A 22982-nucleotide genomic window follows, 5' to 3' on the forward strand; every position below is an offset into this window, starting at 1 on the left:
CTATATACCGCCCTCTTTGCATAAAGGCTATACAAATTATTAACATTGTTCCATATCGGTCCTTTGGATATCATGTCAGATAACTCTGGACACCACTATATGTTTGTCTGTTGCAAATAGATAGATGTGGTTTATTCGATATCGCAACTGAATACAATGCCTTGCATATTGCATTATCAAGTTAGCCAGAACAACTGGTAGATTACTATGCTTTTTCTTACAGAAGAAAGATATATATCTGGAATTATCCTATTCAACATACCACTGAGTCAAGCAGCAACTCTCCCTTTACCTGGTTCCCTAGCTATTCTATTTTTTCCTTACAGGTAAAACACTCTATTATTTTTAAAATTTAGACTAGATTATGTATGCATTGCTATCGGAGGCCCAGAGCCCTAGTGAGGTCAACCAGTACACCACTATACTTTCTCTTACAGGAAACGCCAGCGGACAGTTACACCCTGAGGAACTACGTTATCAATACCCCTCTAGGATAGTAACCTTCTTTTTCCCTCGATATCTGCCAACAGGTAACATCACCTATAAATGTTACCTGAGGACAGTAATAATGTTGGATGAGAGAGATATATATTTATGAATGCCATATTTTATACAGGACTCTAACACAGCCCTGATACATCCTCCAGCCTCTATACAAGAGTGGACACGAATACCCTGCCTACATAGACCAGTTCACAATCTGTGAAGGTACAACTTTATCTAGCCCAGGTACAAGACACATTGTATGTACCGACGAGATACTATTCAATATTATAAGTACAATAAGTGATACTAGGTGTCCTCCTTGATATGCAGGAACTAACTAATGAAAATTTGAACAACTATCCGGACATGAGAGAGTCGTCTAAATATATATACCAAAAGGGGTTCAAGCATTACGATCCTAACTGCAAGGATCAACCCCCTTGTAAGTTACCTAATTGTCTTAGACCATTTAGTATGCAGTCTCTAAAAATCATATATATTTTATTATTTCTCATTCATTTCAGGTGTCCTTCTTTCCAAGGAGTGATTCTGTTCATATCCCCTGATGATCCCCTTTATTGTGTTAGGGGGGGTGAAACGCGTCGGGAGAACTAGGGGGTCCATAAGCTAAGTGGAGCTCCGAGTTCTTACCTAACTTATCCAGTACTTCTGAACTAGGGAAACTATACCATACAGAAGAACCCTGGACACCTAACGCATAATTGTTTTTGTTATCTATGGTTCTGTTTTATGTTATACACTCTATCACTTTTGTATCTGGTGGTGGTACCCCTGCTAGAGGGCAGCAAGGACGGTGAGGCTGACGTATACCTAAACAGAGATAGGCTCACTGTTAGTGAAGATATCTAAACATCACTAAGGAAGGTAGATACAGCATTTATATATCTCTATATCACCCTGACAGTGACCAACTAACGTCTTTACACTGTCCTCCTCTATAACCTTTGTCTGAGGCTGTCTTCAGGCGAGGGTATACCTTTTTGGTTTTGTTTTTGACACCTGCACCTTGTACGTGTATTTTATATGTGATCTTAAATTGTTCGATGAGAAGAACAATACAACTGTTCTGTTTTAATATTTATGAAACTTAATAAAACTACATTTTTATGAGAGTAGATCTAATAGTGGTGTTCTCAGCGTGTGCATGTAGCCTCACTCTCATCGGCATCCATTTTCAGGTTTGTGCCTCAGGAACTGGTGGTTATTGCAGCAGTTTTAGTAGTTCCAATACAGCTTTCACAGCAGCAGGTGAAGGGGAGCTCCGTCCACAGCTGTTAACTTGTTAAATGCAACTGTCAATCTGTACATTACAGTAGAAAGTGAAAAAAAAAAAGCTTTTAAAAATATGAAAAAAGATATACCGTATTTTTTGGACTATAAGATGCACCGGACCATAAGACGCACCCTGGTTTTAGAGAAGGAAAATAGGAAAATAAAATTTTAAGCAAAAAATGTGGTCATGACACACTGTTATGGGGCTAGGATCTGCTGCTGACACTGTTATAGGGGTAATGTCCCCAAACTCTCTAAGGTACCCAATCCTGGTAATGATCCTCCTGTCTTGTATATATGTATATATATATATATATATATATATATATATATATATATATATATATATATGTCCCTCATCCTGGTATAGCCCCATCTTCCTATATACTGCCATCCTGGTATGTACTCCCATTCTGCTATATACCTCATCCTGATATATGGCCGCATCATGCTATATACCCCATCCTGGCATATGGCCACATCCTGTCCTGCTATATACCCCATCCTGGCATATGGCCGTATCCTGCTATATACCCCCATCCTGGTATGTGCTCCCATCCTGCTATATATGCCATCATCCTCCTATATATGCCATCATCCTGCTATATATGCAATCATCCTGCTATATGCCATCATCTTGTTATATGCCATCATCCTGTTATATGCCATCATCCTGCTATATGCCATCATCCTGCTCATATGCCATCATCCTGCTATATGCCATCATCTTGCTATATGCCATCATCCTGCTATATGCCATCATCCTGCTCATATGCCATCATCCTGCTCATATACCCCGATCCTGCTCATATACCCCCATCCTGCTATATGGCCTACATCCTGTGGCACACACAAAAAATAAATAAACATTTATACTCACCTTTCCTCGCTCCATGCAGCATTGCTCCTCCTCCTGTCTGCCAGCAGCACTGTGTGGAGCCGGCCACGATCCCTGCAGCATCACGATGTCCTCCTGTCTGTGCCGGCGCGGCTGTGTGGACATGTGCACACAGCGATGACGTCATCGCTGTGAGCACCACTAGTCTCCACACAGCGCGGCCGGCAGACAGGAGAGATCGCGGTGCTGCAGGCAACTATGAGTACACTGATTCACTGCATCCCGCGCTGATGATGATGTGCGGGGAGCAGTGAATACAGCCGCACATGATCACTCCAGGCTGTAGTTGCCAGGGCTGGCTGTTTAGTATGCGCGCACCCCCCGCCCATCATACCAACCACCTGTCAGCGCCGGCTTCAACGCTGAGAGATGGGTGGGAGGATGGGCGTGCATATGTAATGAGCGGGCCCACGTGATCACATCAGGCGCTGCTGCAGCCTGCTCGTGCCCCCGATGACCCGCTCCACCGCAGCACCCTCATTCCCGAACGCAGCCCTACACTCAGACTATAAGACACACCCCCCACTTTCCCCCAACATTTGGGGGGAAAAAAGTGCGTCTTATAGTCCGAAAAATATGGTAAAAACTTCATTAAAAAAATAAATAAATGCACATATTTGCTCTGAGTTTGTAAATGTCAGATCAATCAAAATATAAATTAATATGATCAGAAAACAGCGTAATGAGAAAACAAACACGAAAACACTAATAGCAGAATTAAGTTTTTTCGTCCGCCGCAAAACTGTAATAAAATGCAATGAGGCAATGAAGATATTGTATCTTCCTCAAAATCCTATCAAAAACAGTAGCTCAGGGCGGGAAAAAAACAAGCCCTTACATAGCTCCATCAACCAAAAATGTAAACGGTTGCAGGTTTCAGAAAACAGCGACAAGTGATTTTTTTTTTTTTTTTTTTTAACACATTTCTGGTGCTAAGACCAGTTTTACTGCATACCAAAAATGGTAAATAAAAAACCTGAAAAGATTGCAGAAATGCATTTTTTTTGCTATTAGACCACAGTTGATTTTTTTTTTTTCTTGCACGATTTCAAATACATTACATGGTAAAATTAATGGTGTAATCCATATTTACAACTCGTCCCGTAAAAAAGGAAGCCTTAATATGGCTATGTGGATGGAAAAATAAAGTTCTCACGAGAAGACAAAGCGAATAGGGAGTTCACCAGAACTGCGGAGGATAAGTAAATCTGAAATCTAGTAGAGAATCCCGGAACTCAATGGTTGCAGCAAATCAAAGGCTTATTGTGCAGCTCTACCACCTGGACGTTTTAGCCCTCCAAAGACTTTCAACTGCTGTTCAAAGCCTTAGGAGGGCTGAAACGTCCAGGTGGTTGAGCTGCAATAAGCCTCTGATTTGCTGCAACCATTGAGTGCCGGGATTCTCGACAAAGAAAAAAAAGGTCTAGCTCTTTGAAAAAGAGGGGGAAAAAAAACGAAAGAGCAAAAATGGCACTCCGTCAGGAAGGGGTTAACACGTATATCCATCACATTACTTTTTTTTTGGAGTTGCAATTTTAAGATTAAGGAGTGTATGAGGAATTTTTGTGTTTTTCCTGATCAAATTTTGAAACAGAAGAGGTTACATGTCTCTTAAGTATGGCAGATACTTTCGTGGAATGCATCCCAAGTTTGCCACCGTCAAGTCAAAAGGCTTCAAAATACCTATTCAAAACTGTTTCAGGAAACACAAGAAAAACAAGCAACTTTTCTCAAGGGGGATTCCATATGGAAAACCTTGTTGAATTTTTTCCCACCTCCAAAAATCGCTATTTGAACCTAGCCTAATATATTAAATTGTCAGGTATGTGGGTTGTTTTTTTTTTTACCTCTTCTTCAGTGCCATTTTCTCCACTTGGTCTGGGAACATCAACCTTTTCTTGTTTCACAGTTACTAGAAAATTGGCAGTATGTGCTTTGGCCACAGGATGCCTGAAACACAAAAAGAACAATTGTAATAATTGAAACTGTCCTATGAAAATCTCCAAGCATAAGACCACGTGTATATTGAAAAATAATAAAAAAAATATTCCGATAACAATACATAAACAGTCATACCACACAAGAGTTAACAACATGTATAGTCATAATAAAAGTCTTTTTATAGTCATGTAAAAATAGAACCCCCCCCCCAAAAAATATAAATAAAAACATATCTTAAATTTAAAGTTCATTCAGCCTCAGATGAGCACTATATAACAAGTTACACTGCCATTAATTTTTCACACACTGTTTCATTTTGGAGTATGTCTTGTTAATTACAGGGGTTTCCATTATTCAGACAACCCCTACTCAATCCCAATGCATAACAAAGCACCGGACACATCCCTCTCACCTCCTTCAGACAAATCAGTCAGACATCCAGTGGAAGTGAGAGAGCAGCTCTAGCTCTTGCGTCCTCCAGATGTTGGATATGGATAAATAAGACAGTACAAAGTATAATAAAACAAAAACAAGAGACATTCAAAATCTTGAAGGATGAGAATACAGAAATAAGATTTCAGCAGTATAAAATTCTTCATAGAAGTTAAAAAAAAAAAAAAATCAAGCTAGCAAAATTAGTTACTGAAACAAAAGTCACCAAAAGATATTGAAATAAACTCCAAAAATGTATCGATAACAAAAGTTAAGAAGAAAAAAAAAAGGATGGTATCGGCCCAATAAAAGATTATAACAGGATAATTATAGAGGACAAAGAAAAGGCTGCGGTATTAAAAAGGGCACTTTTCATTGGTGTTCACTAAGGAACTGACTATTCCAGAGTTATTTAACAAGGCACAAATCAAATTCACCCCCCATGAAATCACAAGAAGAAATATGCCTGCATCGGAGTAAATTAAACATTGACAAATCCTCCAGGCCAAGAGGCATTCATCCACAGATATTGAGGGACTTGAGCTCAGTAATTGACAGATCTCTGTATCTTATCTTCTTAGACTTTCTTGTAACAGGGTTGGTACTTCAGGATTGGATAATAGCTGACGTGGTACCGATATTTAAGAAAGGTAAGAGGGTAGATCCAGGCAACTACCGTTTGGTAAGGGTATGTGCCCTGGTAATATAGATTTGTCCAGCTCACCCAGGGAACTGTCCCATTCATCAGCGGTCAGAAGCACGGGATCCCGCTGCTGCTCAGCTTTGCACACAGGTGAAGGAGGTAAGTGATCCAGCTTCAGCACTTCTTATAATATAATCCAGCTTTTAATGAAAAATATTTAAAATCAAGAATTCATCACAATATATTTCGTAAGTGAAATAGCAGGTCCTTAGGCTGGTTTCACATCAGCGGTATTTTACCACACTGCCAAATCTGTTTAAACTGTTTAAAACTGTTTAAAACAAAGAAAGTATCATTTGTGGTCATTTAATCAAGCAAAAAAAAAAAATGCAGACAAAAAGGACAGAGGTACTTTAATAAAAAGTGTCAACCGAACAAAAGTCAACAAGGAGTTAAATATCCCCCCTCTAGTACTTACTTATAGTAGTGTTTAAATCTATTTCCAAAATAGTAAGGAATAATCTGCATATTCTGATGGAAGATTCCGTAGTTGAATCTATTTTGGATAAAGGCATTAGAATAGTCCCCAGAAAAGCGACCACTCTAGGACAGTCTCTGTCTCCTAGTTTTATTAAAATCTCATCACAAATCATACAATAAATCTTCATGGTTAATGACCAAGGGTTATTATAGCTGTGGTGCTTCTCCTTACAAAACGTAAAATGTTTCCCTTAAAACACAGGAATTCAGTAACTATGACGACAATAAGTATAAAATCCGTAAATTTCTAAACTGCAATTCTGAATATGTAGTATACATCATCATGTGCCAAGCATGTAATCTTAAATATCTAGGTTCCACTATAAGAAAACTGAAGGATAAGGGAACATCTTTATGATATTTCAGAAGTTTCTAATAGAAATGTTTCTAAGGGTATGTGTGCACGTTGCGTTCTGCCATGACAAATATTCTGCAGTGTTTTGTCACTGCCTTTGTGAATTTCAAAACGCAGCCAAATGGGAAAAGCATACAAAACGCACAAAATAAGTGACATGTTGCTTTTTAGAATGCATTGATTGTCAAAAATTTGACATCCAAAACGCTGCGTTTCAAAACGCAACGTGAGCATGGAATTTGCTGACTTCTGATAGACTTTACTGGGGAAGCAGAACGCATGCGTTGATGCTGCAGTTTAAAACGATGCGTAAACGCATGAAAAAACGCAACGTGCGCACACAGCCTTATGCAGCAAAGCACTTTAATAATTGCCATAGTCACAGTACAAATAATTTTTGGGGTTTTGCCATTGAATCTGTTAATAAATATACCTGTGGAGGTGACAGAGCTTATGGTGAGAAACAGAGAAGCGTTCTGGATTTTTGTATTGGGAACTGAGGCTCCGTCGGGTTTAAATGTTAGTAATGAGATTATGCTTCATTATTAATTTTCATCTGTTAACTATAAATATATTGTCTGTAGTGATTTTTTCTGAATATTAAACAAGTGGTCACATTATATGTCCATGTTTTTGACATGGACATATAATGTTGATTTTATTTTTATTTTTACCTTTCAAGGTGTGTAGTGAAGTTTCCAATTAACCTGCATCAGGTGTTTTTCACTTTTGTATCAGGTAGCTTACTATTTGAGCACTGTGGACACACGGAAACTTTGTATTCACCAAGTCTAAGAGCATTACGCTCGAAACGCGACTGGTGTCCATCAATTCACTAAGGACCAATGATGTCACTTGCGAAATATATTGTGATGAATTCTTTTTAAATATTATTCAGTAAAAGTAGGATTATATTTCAAGAAATACTAAAGCTGGATCACTTACCTCCTTCACCAAGGGTATGTGCCCACATAGCAACTTTGTGTGCAGCTTTATTGCGCACAACACAGCACGTTATGGAAGGAAAAACACAGCAGAAAAAAAAATACGTTCGCACTTTTTTTTAAGAGTTTTTTCATGACGATTGCGCGGTCCTGCACTACACCCCTGCGATCGCCGCCAGGTCTCTGGCTGATATTAAAGGCGGGACACGGCTATCACTGCAAGGAGTGGTGCCTGTGCCACTCCTTACAGTTTAACCCCCTAAAATGTTTCGATCAATCGTGATCACAACATTCAGGAGGCAGGGAGAGGAATCGCTTTCCTCTCACTGGTTATTAGGTCCCTGTAATGTGACTACAGGGACCTAATTGCTGCCATGGCAACCCTGGGTCGTCACCATGATGACCTTAGGTTACTGAGCTATGGATTGCATCACAGACCATGCCGGATGCATGGTGAATGAGGCGAAGTGTCAGTGCTGCTAGTGCAGCACTGACAGATACTGTGTATTCCACTACAGTGGATTATATCAGACGCAGGAAAAAACGCAAAAAGAATCGACATGCTGCAGATCTTTTCTGCACTAAAATCTGCAAGGAAAAAAATCTGCAACATGAGCAAAGTAAGTCAGGATGCTCAGACTTTGCTGGGATGCGTTTTTTCCTTGCAGCACGGATTAAAATCTGCAAGAAATAAGCCCATGAAAAAACACAGCAAAAACGTAGCATGGGCACATAGACTAAAGTCTGCTTTACACGTTGCAATTAGTTGTACAATCGCATTTGCGATGTGACACGCCCAGGTTGCATACGGGATCTTAAGAGATTGAACGTAGGTCGTTCATTTGCTGTCACAAGTGCCTTAGTAGTCTAGATTAAATTGATCAATTTTGTGTGCGATCCTTTAGATCATATGTTCTGTGACGTATGCATTGGGCACCCTTTTTTTTTTTATTGACTTGCCAAGCGTGTGTAATGTGTAGGGATGCGTTTTTACTATGTCATCTGCCATTCAGCTCTGCTACATGGCCGCTGACAGCAGACACAGACAGCCATGTAGCAGAGCTGAATGGCAGATGACAGCAGACACAGAAAGAGCTGCACGATCAGAATGAACTCGGGTTAACTTAACCCGACTTCATTGTCATGCTGCGGCTCTGTCTGTGTCGCGTCCTGATTAGCGGTCACCTGTGAAGGGCTCACCGGTGACCGCTAAACTCCTGAGTGACTGAATTGAGCAGCCCTCTCTCATATACTCACCGATCCCCGGCGCGGCGCTGCACGGCATTCACACTGCTCCGGCGGCTTTTACTATTTTGAAAAAGCCGGCCGCCCATTAAACAATTTCGTATTCCCTGCTTTCCCCGCCCACCGGCGCCTATGATTGGTGCAGTGAGACACGCCCCCACGCTGAGTGACAGGTGTCTCACTGCACCCAATCACAGCAGCCGGTGGGCGTGTCTATACTGTGAAGTGAAATAAATAATTAAATAATTTAAAAAAACGGCGTGCGGTCCCCCCCAATTTTAAAACCAGCCAGATAAAGCCATACGGCTGCAGGTTGGTATTCTCAGGATGGGGAGCTCCACGTTATGGGGAGCCCCCCAGCCTAACAATATCAGCCCACAGCCGCCCAGAATTGCCGCACACATTAGATGCGACAGTTCTGGGACTGTACCCGGCTCTTCCCGATTTGCCCTGGTGCGTTGGCAAATCGGGGTAATAAGGAGTTATTGGCAGCCCATAGCTGCCAATAAGTCCTAGATTAATCATGTCAGGCGTCTCCCCGAGATACCTTCCATGATTAATCTGTAAGTGACAGTAAATAAACACACACACACCCGAAAAAATCCTTTATTAGAAATAAAAAACACAAACATATACCCTGGTTAACCACTTTAATAAGCGCGAAAAAGCCCTCCATGTCCGGCGTAATCCACGGACCTCCAGCGTCGCTTCCAGCTCTGCTGCATGGAGGTGACCGGAGCTGCTGAAGACACCGCTGCTCCTGTCACCTCCACGCTGCAACTGAAGACAGCCGCGCGATCAGCTGAGCTGTCACTGAGGTTACCCGCTGTCACTGGATCCAGCAGTGGCCGCGGGTAACCTCAGTGACAGCTCAGCTGATCGCGCTACTCACCTCAGTTGCTGCGTGGAGCTGACAGGAGCGGCGGTGAGTAGCGCGATCAGCTGAGATGTCACTGAGGTTACCCGCGGCCACCGCTGCATCCACCGCTGGATCCAGGTAACCTCAGTAACAGCTCAGCTGATCGCGCGGCTGTCTTCAGTTGCTGTGTGGAGGTGACAGGAGCGGCGGTGTCTGCTGCAGCTCCGGTCACCTCCATGCAGCAGAGCTGGAAGCGACGCTGGAGGTCCGTGGATTACGCCGGACATGGAGGGCTTTTTCGGGCTTATTAAAGTGGTTAACCAGGGTATATGTTTGTGTTTTTTATTTCTAATAAAGGATTTTTTAGGGTGTGTGTGTTTATTTACTGTCACTTACAGATTAATCATGGAAGGTATCTCGTGGAGACGCATGACATGATTAATCTAGGACTTATTGGCAGCTATGGGCTGCCAATAACTCCTTATTACCCTGATTTGCCAACGCACCAGGGCAAATCGGGAAGAGCCGGGTACAGTCCCAGAACTGTCGCATCTAATGTATGCGGCAATTCTGGGCAGCTGTTGGCTGATATTGTTAGGCTGGGGGGCTCCCCATAACGTGGAACTCCCAATCCTGAGAAAACCAGCCTGCAGCCGTATGGCTTTATCTGGCTGGTTTTAAAATTGGGGGGGACCGCACGCTGGTTTTTTAATTATTTAATTATTTATTTCACTGCACAGTATAGACACGCCCACCGGCTGCTGTGAATGGGTGCAGTGAGACACCTGTCACTCAGCATGGGGGCGTGTCTCACTGCAACCAATCATAGGCGCCGGTGGGCGGGGAAAGCAGGGAATACGAGATTGTTTAATGGGCGGCCGGCTTTTTCAAAATAGTAAAAGCCGCCGGAGCAGTGTGAATGCCGTGCAGCGCCGCGCCGGAGATCGGGGATCGGTGAGTATGAGAGAGGGGGTAAGAGGGATAGACTGACATGGACAGAGAGAGAGAGGGATAGAGATAGTGACCGACTGACAGAGATTAGTGAATGACAGACATTGTGAGGCGCTTCAGAACGCAGCTTTTCAGCTGCGCTCTGAAGCGGACCTTTTTTAAGCTGCGGTGCAGAGCGCACACCTGCGCACATAGCCTCAGACACCAAAATCGTATGAGGGATGTCACACGTTTCAATTGACTAGGTTCGTGCAACAAAACGTTCAATTCTAGACAAAGATACGATGTGTTTGCGATCAACAGTTTTGCGTTCAATCCTGATCGCACGTAGATGTCACACGCAGATACCTCACAAACGATGCCGGATGTGCTTCACTTACAACTTGACCCCAATGACGGATTGTGAGATATATTGAAGCGTGTAAAGCGGGCTTAAGTTCTAACATCAGGGTTTTGAGGGCATTTTAAGAGCTGACATGCAACAATATACAGTGGGGGGAAAAAAAGTATTTAGTCAGCCACCAATTGTGCAAGTCCAAGTGTAAGATGAGAACGGCCTGCAATTGACATCATAGGTAGACCACAACTATGAGTTACAAATTGAGAAAATAAATCCAGAAAATCACCTTGTCTGATTTGCCAAGATTGTTGTTTTTTTTTTGCAAATTATGGTGGAAAATCAGTATTTGGTCACCTAAAAACATGCAAGATTTCTGGCTCTCACAGACCTGTAACTTCTTCTTTAAGAGGCTCCTCTGTCCTCCACTCATTACCAGTCGTAATGGCACCTGTTTGAAATTATTAGTATAAAAAAACACCTGTTCACAACCGCAAACAGTCACACTCCAAACTGTACTATGGTGAAGACCAAAGAGCTGTCGAAAGACATCAGAAAAAGAAACCCGTAGTCCTGCACCAGGCTGAGAAGACTGAATCTGCAATAGGCAAGCAGCATGGTGTGATGAAATCAACTGTGGAAGCCATAATACGAAAATGGAAGACATTCAAGACCCCTGATAATGTCCCTCGATCTGGGGTTCTTTGAGATGGTGAAACAGCTCCCATTTTTTATGGACAGAAATATGTACCTGGTTAAAGATGTGCATGGCAAGCCCCTGTATCACCTCACAAGTATGGTTTAGAAGTATATATTTGTGGTTCATAAATGTGAACATTGTATTTAGACGTATATATTTATGTCTCATAAATGTGAACAGTATTTATTGTATTTACGGTCAGTAATCATGTGATAATACTGTATAAGAGCCAAAAATGTCATTATTCAACCACAATAGGCCGCTGTTTCTGAGCACAGATGAAAGACTGCAATAGGTAGCTCAGATGGCGGCGTAGCTACATGCTGATAAAAAATGTACATCACAGGAAGTAAAGTGGTGGCCATCTTGGAAGCGGTTGGCAGTTAATGAACTCAGAGACAGTGGATGTTCAGCAGAGGGAAGAGATAATATTTGCGAGTAGAAATCTATCATCTTGACCAGAGCTTTGACAGAATGGAGCTCACTGTGACTGTATCCGAATCCTTACCAGATGGGAGAAGATTGCTGAAAGGACGCTGTTGTGAAGTTGATAACACATTGCTAAGGAGACAAGCCACAGTGACCAGCAGTAACCAGCAGTATTGCTCATCTGACTGCGTACTTCAGACATATTGTCCAGAGCACATAAGCAAAGATGGCTGACCTTAGGGAGATCAACATTCAACACCTCGGAGACACCATCACGTGTTTCTCAATGCAGTGATTCTAGAGCAATGCCCCCTGGGAAATATTCAAAACAAGAAAGCCTGCGGAGACACCATCACATGTTTCTCAACGCTGGCAAGAAACTAGCCAGGTCTTTTTTGAATAATTCCCAGGGGGCAACCACCATCCTTGCTTATGTTGAGAAACCTGTGATGGTGTCTCCGCAGCCTTTCTTGTTTTGAATATTGTCCAGAGCAGACCTGGGTCGGAAAGATAACTAAGGCCCAATGCGCCATCGCAGTGGGTAACCATGCACGCACCTCACATCATTTTGGCGCCAGTATATTTTTGACTGAGTCAGGGCCTGTATTTAGTTTAGGTAGGCATAATAACCCTGTTAGGCCACAGCTAGGCCGCAGTTACTGCCCAATCATCGTTTAGGACCATCGTTTCCATGACGACGCAATCTAATTCTTCGCCATTGAGGATTCTGTGTGGACCACAATAACCTCACCTAGATGTTGCTAAGGCCTACCAAGGACTTTAGGCCATAATTGAGCTCATCCAGGGGGAAGCTTGTGTTGAACAACACTACAATTCAAAAGCTTAGGGTCACTAAGATATTTCCTTATTTTTGAAAAAAAGCACTTTTTTTTCAATAAAGCCAACATTAAATTAAACAGAAATACACTCTATACATTGTTAATGTGGTAAATGACTATTCTAGCAGCAAACATTTGCTTTTTAATGCAATATCTACATATGTGTATAGAGACCCATCTCCAACAACCACCACTCCTGTGTTCTAATAGTACATTGTATTTGCTAACTGTGTTAGAAGGCTAATGGATGTTAAGAAATCCCTTGAAAACCCTTGTGCAAGTATGTTAGCACAGATGAAAACAGTTTTTCTGATTAATGAAGCTATAAAACTTACCTTCGTTTGAGCTAGTCCAGAATCTGGAGCATCACATTTGTTGGTTTCATTAAACTCTCAAAATAGCCAGAAAAAGAGAACTTTCATGTGAAACTTGACAGTCATTCTTGTTCTTAGAAGTGAAAGATGATCCGTGCGAGAAATTGCCAAGAAACTGAAGATTTCCTACAACGGTGTGTACTACTCCCTTCAGAGGAGAGCATAAACAGGCTCTAAGCTCAGTAGAAAGAAGTGGGAGGCCCCGCTGCACAACTGAGCAACAAGATAAGTACATTAGAGTCTCTTGGTTGAGAAATCGACGCCTCACAGGTCCTCAACTGGCAGCTTCATTAAATAGTACCTGCAAAACACCAGTGTCAACGTATACAGTGAAGAGGCGACTCCGGGATGCTGCCTTCAGGGGAGAGTGGCAAACAAAAAGCCATATCTGAGACTGGCTAATAAAAAGGAAAATATTAATATGGGCAAAAGAACACAGACATTAGACAGAGGAAGATTGGAAAAAAGTGTTAAGGACAGACGAATCGAAGTTCGAGGTGTATGGATCCCACAGAACATTTGTGAGACACAGAACTACTGAACATTTGCTGGAAGAGTGCCTCACGCCATCTGTCAAGCATGGTGAAGCTAATGAAATGGTCTGGGGTTACTTTGGTGCTGGAAAAGTGGCATATTTGTACAAGGAAAAAGAGATTTTGAATAAGGAAGGCTATCACTGCATTTTGCAACGCCATGCCATACTCTGTGGACAGCGCTTGATTGGAACCAATTTAATCCTACAGCAGGACAATGACCCAAAGCACACCTGCAAATTATGCATGAACTATTTAGGGAAGAAGCAGGCAGCTGGTATTCTAGCTGTAATGGAGTGGCCAGCCCAGTCACCAACTCTCAACCATATTGAGCTGTTGTGGGAGCAGCTTGACCGTATGGTACACAAAAAGTGCCCATCAAGCCAATCCACCTTGTGGGAGGGGCTTCTGTAAGCATGGGGTGACATATCTCCAGATTACCTCAGCAAATTAACAGCTAGAATGCCAAAGGTCTGCAAAGCTGTAATTGCTGCAAAGGGAGCATTCGTTGACGAAAGCAAAGTTTGAAGGAGAAAATTATTATTTCAAGTAAAAATCATTATTTCTAACCTAGTCAATGTCTGGACTATATTTTCTATTAACTATGCAACTCATTTGATAAATAAAAGTATGAATTTTCATGGAAGAGACAAAATTGTCTTGGGAACCCCAAAATTTTGAACGGTAGTGTGTGTGTTATTTAAGTTTTCATTCTCTTCGCTAAGCAAACATTGTACATACTGTGAGACTGTGACCGGGGTTATCTATGACGGCCGGTATGTCTCGCCCCGGTTGTGCTCACTCCATGATAGAAAGTAAATCCACTCTAGGGTTAATGCTGTTTCCCTACAGGCTGAAGGAAGGGTTAAATGGAAACAGGAACAAGGGCAGGTGTGCCGGGTGTGAGGGAGTGAACAGAACTCCCTGAGTTCTCTGCTGGAGAGGCACATGTATATTGTTGTGGACTTTTGTTTGGACATTAAACCGTGTGCTGTGAACCTTAATGCCTGGATCCCATGTCTTCTGCTGCGCAGCCGACCATGCTACCTCACATATGGTGGAGAATGCGGGCATGCCAGCCGGTGAGGTGTAGCATCCATCCCTGGTGACCCAGTAGCACATGTCCTGGATTCGAGCGGCTATACTACAGCCCAAACCCGGTGACGCCACGGAGGACATACTAAAGCAGCTGGCTCAGGTTAATGCACAGCAGCAAGAGACCAATGCACACCTGCTCCGGGCGTTGGAACGTCAGCAGCAATCCTTGCAAGGGCAGGACACAAGGCACCAAGAACAGCTGGTTCAGGCCAATGCACGTCAGCAGCAAGCCTTGCAATTGCAGGAACAAAGACATCAAGAACAGATGGTTTTCCTGGCCAAGTCGATCCGGGCCGGACCGGCAGCAACAATCCCGGGACCGGGTGACGACGGCAGCGTCCGGAAAGCGGTGAGACAAGCGTTGCAAAAGATGACCCCGGGGGATGATGTGGAAGCGTTCCTGGCGGTGTTTGAGCGGGTGGCCGAGCGGGAAAAGCTGCCGACCCCCCAGTGGGCTGAGGTATTGTCACCCTATCTGACGGGGGAACCCCAAAAAGCGTACCTGGACCTCTGTACCGAGGACGCCATTGACTATGTGACCCTGAAAGCCGAAATACTGGCTCGGTTGGGGGTGAATACCTATGTACGGGCTCAGCGGGTAAATCAGTGGTTCTATGAGGAAGCCAAACCCGTACGCTCCCAGGCCTATGACTTGTTGCATCTTGTAAAAAAGTGGTTGGAGCCTGACACTCTGAGCCCGGCGCAAATGGTGGAAAGGGTAGTAGTGGATCGTTTTGTGCGCACTTTACCCGTCACCGTTCAACGGTGGGTAGGTAAGGGTGACCCGAGTACCCTCGACCAATTAGTGTCCCTGGTAGAGCGGCATGTGGCTACGCAGGACTTGATACGGGACACTGAGACTTTGCGTACCGCCCGTCGGTCCGGCCCCTCCAAGCCTAGGGCCAAGGACCCACCGCTGACAACGGTGCAGGAGTCCCCTACCGTCCCGTCTGAGGCCGCGGCCGCCATTCCTGAGGTCCGGAAGGTTCTGTACCCTAAACGACAACCCGTCAAGGGGGTTTCCGTCCCCATTAGATGTTGGCGATGCCAGCGGGTGGGACATATGGAAGCCCAGTGTCCACTCACCACGGAGCCCATGGATTGTGGGGTTACCCGGCGGGGTTCAATGTATGCTCAGGTGGTGTGTACCGCTGACCTGGTCTCCCCAGAGACGGAGCCCCACTTGTGCCAAATACAGGTGAATGGATGTCCGGTTACAGGATTGTTGGATTCCGGAAGCTTAGTGACCCTTGTGCGATCCACCTTGAGGGCTAGAGTAAAGGCCACAGGACGTACCGTGGGGGTGGTTTGCATACATGGGGACCGCCGAGACTATCCCACAGGGATTGTCACCATCACAGCACCTTGCGGTCAGGTGCAACATGAGGTGGGACTTCTTAACACTCTTCCCTATGACGTGATCCTAGGAAGGGATCTGCCCTATTTTTGGACTTATTGGAAGGGACCCCCTAAGTCTCCTCAGATATTGGTCAGTCCGGGACCTGAGCCCTACAATCCTGAATCCGGGACACCTGCCGTAGGGGTCCCCATGATAGGGACAGAATGTGAACCCGATAGGTCGCCCCTAGAGGTATTGGCAGGAGAGGCTGAGACGGTCGAACCCATCCCGGAATTGGAGGCGTCCCCGGATACGTTTGGGACTGCCCAACTCCAGGACCCTACATTAATACATGCCTGGAGTCTGGTGACAGTAATTGACGGGGTGGCACAGCTGCCCGGTGCCCAGGTAAGGTACCCCCATTTCGCTCTTAAGCAGGATTTACTCTACCGGGTAGATGAAATACGGGGCGTGGGGGTAGAGCAGTTGGTGGTGCCCCAGCCGCATCGTCGGCGGGTCCTCGACTTGGCTCATAAACACCTGATGAGTGGCCACCTAGGGGTCAAGAAAACGCAGGAGCGAATATTGCAAAGGTTCTATTGGCCCGGAGTCTTTGGGGAGGTAAAACGGTTCTGCGAAACCTGCCCGGAGTGTCAGCTTACCCCTGACCCATTTTCGCAGTCCGTTGGTACCGTTACCCATTATAGAAGTCCCTTTTGAACTGATAGGGATGGATCTGGTGGGGCCCCTCGTAAAGTCCGCTCGAGGGCACCAACACATCCTAGTGATCGTTGACTATGCCACCCGGTATCCCGAGGCGATACCTCTCAGACATACTGCAGCAAAGCTTATAGCTCGGGAGTTGTTTGCTGTGTTCTGCCGGGTGGGGTTGCCCAAGGAGATCCTTACAGATCAGGGGACCCCATTCATGTCTAAAGTGACCAAAGAGCTATGCCGGCTACTCCAGATCAAGCAGTTGCGTACGTCTGTGTATCATCCTCAAACGGACGGTTTAGTCGAGCGTTTCAATAAAACCCTGAAAACCATGCTCAAAAGGGTAATTTCAAAAGACGGGAAAGACTGGGATATGATGCTTCCCTATTTGATGTTTGCCATCCGTGAGGTGCCACAGGCATCCACGGGGTTTTCGCCTTTTGAATTGTTATACGGGCGACATCCCCGGGGATTGTTGGACCTGGCAAAGGAAACATGGGAGCAAGAGCCCACCCCCCATAAAAGTGTGATTGAACACATTTTGGGTATGCAGAACCGCATAAGCGCGGTCATGCCAATTGTGAAAAAGCATTTACAGGAGGCTCAGGCCGCGCAAAGCGGCCGCTACAATAGACAAGCCACCGTGCGGACCTTTAAACCCGGGGATCGGGTGTTGGTATTAATCCCCACGGCGGAGAGTAAATTCCTGGCTCAGTGGCAAGGCCCCTACGAGATAAAGGAAAGAGTCGGGGTGGTTAACTATAAAGTATTGCAGCCCGGTAGGCGGAAACCTGAACAAATATACCATGTCAACCTATTAAAACCTTGGCAGGAACGGGAAAGCCTGATGGCTGTTTTTTCCCCATCTCCCTCCTCTTCGGGTCGTTCACCTCCGGCTCCAGCGACCTCCGGAGAGGACGAACCGGAAGTAACGATTGGAGAAGCCCTCACCAAGACTCAGAGGCGAGAGGCCAGACGGTTGGTTCAGCAGAACCCCGATGTCTTCTCCGAGCTGCCCGGTAGGACCAGTCTGATACGACATGATATTGTCACCGAGCCCCACCTGAAGGTACGCCTGAAGTCATACCGGGTACCGGAGGCTCGACGACAAGCCATATCGGAGGAAGTAAAGACAATGTTACGCCTGGGGGTCATCGAAAAATCCCGGAGTGAATGGGCTAGTCCGATTGTCCTAATACCAAAACCCGATGGCTCCTTAAGGTTCTGCAATGACTTTAGGAGATTGAACGAAATATCCAAGTTCGATCTCTACCCCATGCCCAGGGTGGATGAGCTGATTGATAGGCTGGGACAGGCGCGGTATTTTACCACGCTCGACCTGACCAAGGGGTACTGGCAGGTGCCACTGACGGAGTCCGCCAAGGAGAAAACCGCTTTTGTTACGCCGGAGGGTCTCTTCCACTATGTTGTCTTGCCTTTTGGGTTACATGGCGCTCCGGCCACGTTCCAGAGGTTGATGGACTTAGTGCTGGAACCCCACCAGGCGTATGCATCAGCGTACCTTGATGACATCATTATTTACAGCTCCGATTGGCAGACCCACTTGGAACAGGTACAAGCGGTGGTGGACGCGCTTCGAACAGCCGGATTGACAGCCAATCCCAAGAAATGTGCGTTGGGACTCACGGAAGCCCGCTACTTGGTCTACGTGATACGCCAAGGAGTGATTAAGCCCCAAATTAACAAGGTTGAGGCGATCCAGAAGTGGCCTAGACCCCTGACCACGAAGCAGGTTAGGGCCTTCCTGGGTATCGTGGGGTACTACAGGAGGTTTGTAAAGGATTTTGCGGGACTATCAGCCCCCTTGACGGACCTTCTCAAAGGCAAGAAGTCCGTCATGGTGCGCTGGACTCCGCAGGCCGAGGACTCCTTCCGGGCCCTGAAGGGGGTCCTGTGCGGACAGCCCGTTCTCGTACACCCTGATTTCCGGAAGGAGTTCATAGTACAGACTGACGCCTCAGAGGTCGGCCTGGGGGCAGTGTTGTCTCAGGTGGTTCAGGGGGAGGAACACCCCGTCACCTTCTTAAGTAGGAAGCTCACCCCTCCCGAGCGGAATTATAGCGTAGTGGAGAAGGAGTGCCTGGCGATCAAGTGGGCCTTGGAGTCCCTACGCTATTACCTGCTGGGACGACAGTTTCGCTTGGTGACGGATCACTCTCCACTGGTCTGGATGAGGTCCGCCAAGGAACGGAATGCCCGGGTTACCCGGTGGTTCCTTTCTCTGCAGAACTTCCGGTTTACGGTTGAACATAGGGCCGGTGGGTTGCAGGGCAACGCCGATGCCTTGTCCCGCGGCCCGTGTTTGATGGCGGGAGTTCAACCCCGCACGCTTGAACTGAGGGGGGGGTATGTGAGACTGTGACCGGGGTTATCTATGACGGCCGGTATGTCTCGCCCCGGTTGTGCTCACTCCATGATAGAAAGTAAATCCACTCTAGGGTTAATGCTGTTTCCCTACAGGCTGAAGGAAGGGTTAAATGGAAACAGGAACAAGGGCAGGTGTGCCGGGTGTGAGGGAGTGAACAGAACTCCCTGAGTTCTCTGCTGGAGAGGCACATGTATATTGTTGTGGACTTTTGTTTGGACATTAAACCGTGTGCTGTGAACCTTAATGCCTGGATCCCGTGTCTTCTGCTGCGCAGCCGACCACGCTACCTCACAATACATAGTAAGTTATTTGGTTATTCAAGGTGAATCTTAGGAAGGATCCTCCATTAATGTGCACTATATTTATATTGGTGCAGCACCCTGAGGTATGAAGTGTCGCAGAGGACTGTATTACCCTGGGTTCCTGGAAGACCAATGCTGGCAACCGCACTACATACATTTAAATTGCCCGCTTTCCTGGCTGGGACACAGGCTAGCAACAGGTTTAGAGGGATAGATGCCCATTGGTTGGGACCTGCCCAATCCGGTAGCCAGAAGAACAAAGAGGGGAGTGGTCAGTTAGTCAGTTGAAAAATAGAGAGTCTGAGGAATTCGTGAATGAGTGAATGAGAGAGCGTGTCCGGAGGGAGCCTCGGTAAATGAAAGAGGAGACCGGTCGCCTGAATGGGAACAGAGCCAGTACCCTAAGTGACCGAGCATGACGGGGCACAGGACCCTAGTCTGGGCGGAAGTTTCAAGCCCACTGAGTAATCCTGCAGGTGATCGGGGACTATCAGGGTCTGTCACCACCACTGAAGATACGGGACACAGTAACAAAGAGGGAACATGGGCACTGAGACAGAAAGAAAGGTCTGACCCAAAAGATGTTCAAGTTACCTGTTATACGTACCCAGAAGGACAAGAGGGAGAACAGTGAGGGACCCCAATTTGCTCCAGGCCACGGGGACCCTAATACCAAAAAGTGCAACGAGGAGGTTTTACCGGGTCACCACGCCAGCACTGGGACAAAGGGAACCCGGGACCCCGAAACCAGCAAAAAGCGTGCTGCAGCTACCAGGACTCAGTGAGTAAAACTTAGTTAAACCGTAGAACCCGTGTCGTCTGAATTATTGCTATACCTTCCTCAGTACCAACTGCTACCCCTAACATTGATCCCCTGGTGCCTAACCCTACTTGCGGAGGGTTCAACATCTATGCTGCACCACACCAACAGCCCCAGCAGAGGACATTAAGCAGCGGAAGCTTTCCCCTAAATAACTGCGCACCGCAAGTGGCATTACCGACATTTTGTACATACTCCCTTGAAAATATCTCTTCTTTTTCAAGCTACCCTCAGGATCATGGAACCGGGCACCAGCCACTTCAGTGACATTGTCCCCCTGTATCCAACGCCTGGAACCAAGTACCCTAGGCCCTGGGGCGCGTCAGCTAAATTTTGGCGTCACGAACAGGATGCATACAAGACCCAAGTAACTCTGAGTGACGTGTGCCTTGTGAACTGTTTCATTGTGACTGAACTTTGCCGCCATTTTGAGTGACTGAAAAGTTAACTGCGTCACTGTAGTGGCAGAAAGCGCGCAAGATCAGTGTGAAGACAGTGGAAAAAGAATTCTGCGGAGACTGGATGTAGTGCAGCGGCCTGACGTGGAAGCTCCCGCAGTGCTCCAGCTCCGCGAGAAAGGTTGGTGAACATTAACCAAGGGGGAAGCAAGATGGAGGCACAGGGAGACTGAGGCGCCGCAAGGCCTGGATCGAGCGCAGAAGCAGCGGCGCCCTGAGCGGTAGCACCGATCATGCTGATCACCCTACCCTATGTTCCGGGAGCAACATGTCTTGCACATGTATGCAATTACCGGCAAGCAAAGAGCGTCTGTTGTGCTGGGACAGTTGAGAGGTGCAGCAGAGCTGGAAGTAGAGACTTGGTAAGACGCAGACCGGGACTCGGTGACTACCATTTTTGAGAAGCTAAAAGTTGAGACGTTGAGGAAAAATTACAAAACTTCCCCATAAAATATCCAAATGCTTGCCTATTTGGGGGAATCCAGAGTTTGTACAAGGGACAAGTAATAAGCTGTTTGAAGAGTGGAAGGTGAGGGGTATAAAGACTATTGCTCATCTCTTACACACCTCAGAAATTAGATGGTTGAGTAGAGACGAAATTACCGTGCAGTATGGCTTGGGGCCTAACCAACTAATCCAATATGACCAAGTGAGATATAGTATTATGACTCAGTTGCTTGATATGATGCAGGAGGTAGTATTTAACTCTTTTGATTGTTTAGTAAAGAACTCAATAACTTCATCATCTATCTCCTCTCTTTATGGAGCCATGCGTGATCCACTAATAAGGGCAGCACCCGGAGGTTTTTTTTAAATCCTGGGAGAAACAACTTGAGGACCTGTCTATGGGGGTAAAGATTATGGGAGGGTGGATTGCTCTTCATAAATCAATTTTAAATGAGCATTGGCGAATAACCCAACTTAGAATTATGCATAAGGAAATTTATGGTTTAAATCTCCTTCCATCAGCAACGAAGCCAGACAGGCTTACCTTTTGCCCTAAATGTAAGAGTAGTGGAACTGATCTTCTTCACGGGTTGTGATCCTGCTCCCATTTGAGTCCTTTATGGTCACAGATCACAAGTTGTAAATGAAAGGTGTGGGGTCTTTAAGTCCGGCTCTCACCTGGGTTTCTTCTTTTTCACCGTTGGGAGGAGGGGAACGATATTAAAGGGAAGATGACTAACCCACTAAGACTTATGTGACGCCCCTGGACTAGTCAGGGGGTCACAGAGTACTGCACCTTCTGCTCTCCTGGTGGGCTCACCTTCCATGGTTCTGGGATCTCAACTCTTGGTATTGCTCCCATCAGCATTCAAATCCTAGCTACACCTCACACCACACCCTGTCAGGCACACCAGTGGGCGGTCTAGCTGGAAAAGGGCCACCCGCCTTGGGGTCAGTCAGGATGGTGGGAGGGATTCAGTCAGTCGAGTGGTAGCCCTCAGAGAGTGAGGAGCTGAGGGAGTTGTAGCTCCCTGAGAGAAGTTAGCTAGGTCGCAGACGGTGGTCTGGGACTAGAGGAGTCAGAGACCCGGTCGCAGGGTATTAGAGAAGGGTGCCCAGACTTATTTTGGTAGAATGGTCGGCACCGGAGTACCTAATAGCCGAACCGGTATGGAGCACGGTGGGGTACTGGACCCTAGATCAGGGAGTAGCTTCAAGCAACCTGATAATTAACCTGTGGAGGATAGTCTCTTCAAGAACTGTCCCCAAGAGCTCAGAGATCGAAGTCATCAACATAACGAGAGGGATAGGGCTTTCCAGCTTATGCAGCCCACTGAAATCCCAAGGTCAGCCATCGAGAGCTCAGAAACCCTATTCATTTAGAGGGAGCGAGACCCTGACAGCTTCAGGCCGAGGGGTCACACAGAACACTTAAAAACTACAGTGCATGGAGGTGAGGTACAGACCATCTGCAATACCAAGGGAGCGGACTCCCAAACGGGCTCTACCTGAAGTGGCAGCGGCACCCAGAGACTTGGTTTACTACTGTGTCAGAGTCTGATCAATGGCCGCACCAACATCAACACCGCCTGAGTGAGTACGCTGACCTCCCCTGC

At 46.0% G+C, this 22982-nt stretch overlaps 1 protein-coding gene across 6 annotated transcripts in view; it reads right to left on the bottom strand.

The window, feature by feature from the left end:
- The window catches only part of HMG20B (high mobility group 20B), an 866046-nt gene that overhangs the window by 582013 nt on the left and 261051 nt on the right, over positions 1-22982 (bottom strand). For all 6 annotated transcript variants that reach the window (XM_075352624.1, XM_075352625.1, XM_075352628.1 and 3 more), the window contains one exon: positions 4525-4627. In XM_075352624.1, coding sequence (XP_075208739.1) covers positions 4525-4627 — 103 coding nt within the window. The remainder of the gene's footprint in view (positions 1-4524; positions 4628-22982) is intronic.

The sequence above is a fragment of the Anomaloglossus baeobatrachus genome, chromosome 1, assembly GCF_048569485.1.
Source record: "Anomaloglossus baeobatrachus isolate aAnoBae1 chromosome 1, aAnoBae1.hap1, whole genome shotgun sequence".
Classification (NCBI taxonomy): domain Eukaryota; kingdom Metazoa; phylum Chordata; class Amphibia; order Anura; family Aromobatidae; genus Anomaloglossus; species Anomaloglossus baeobatrachus.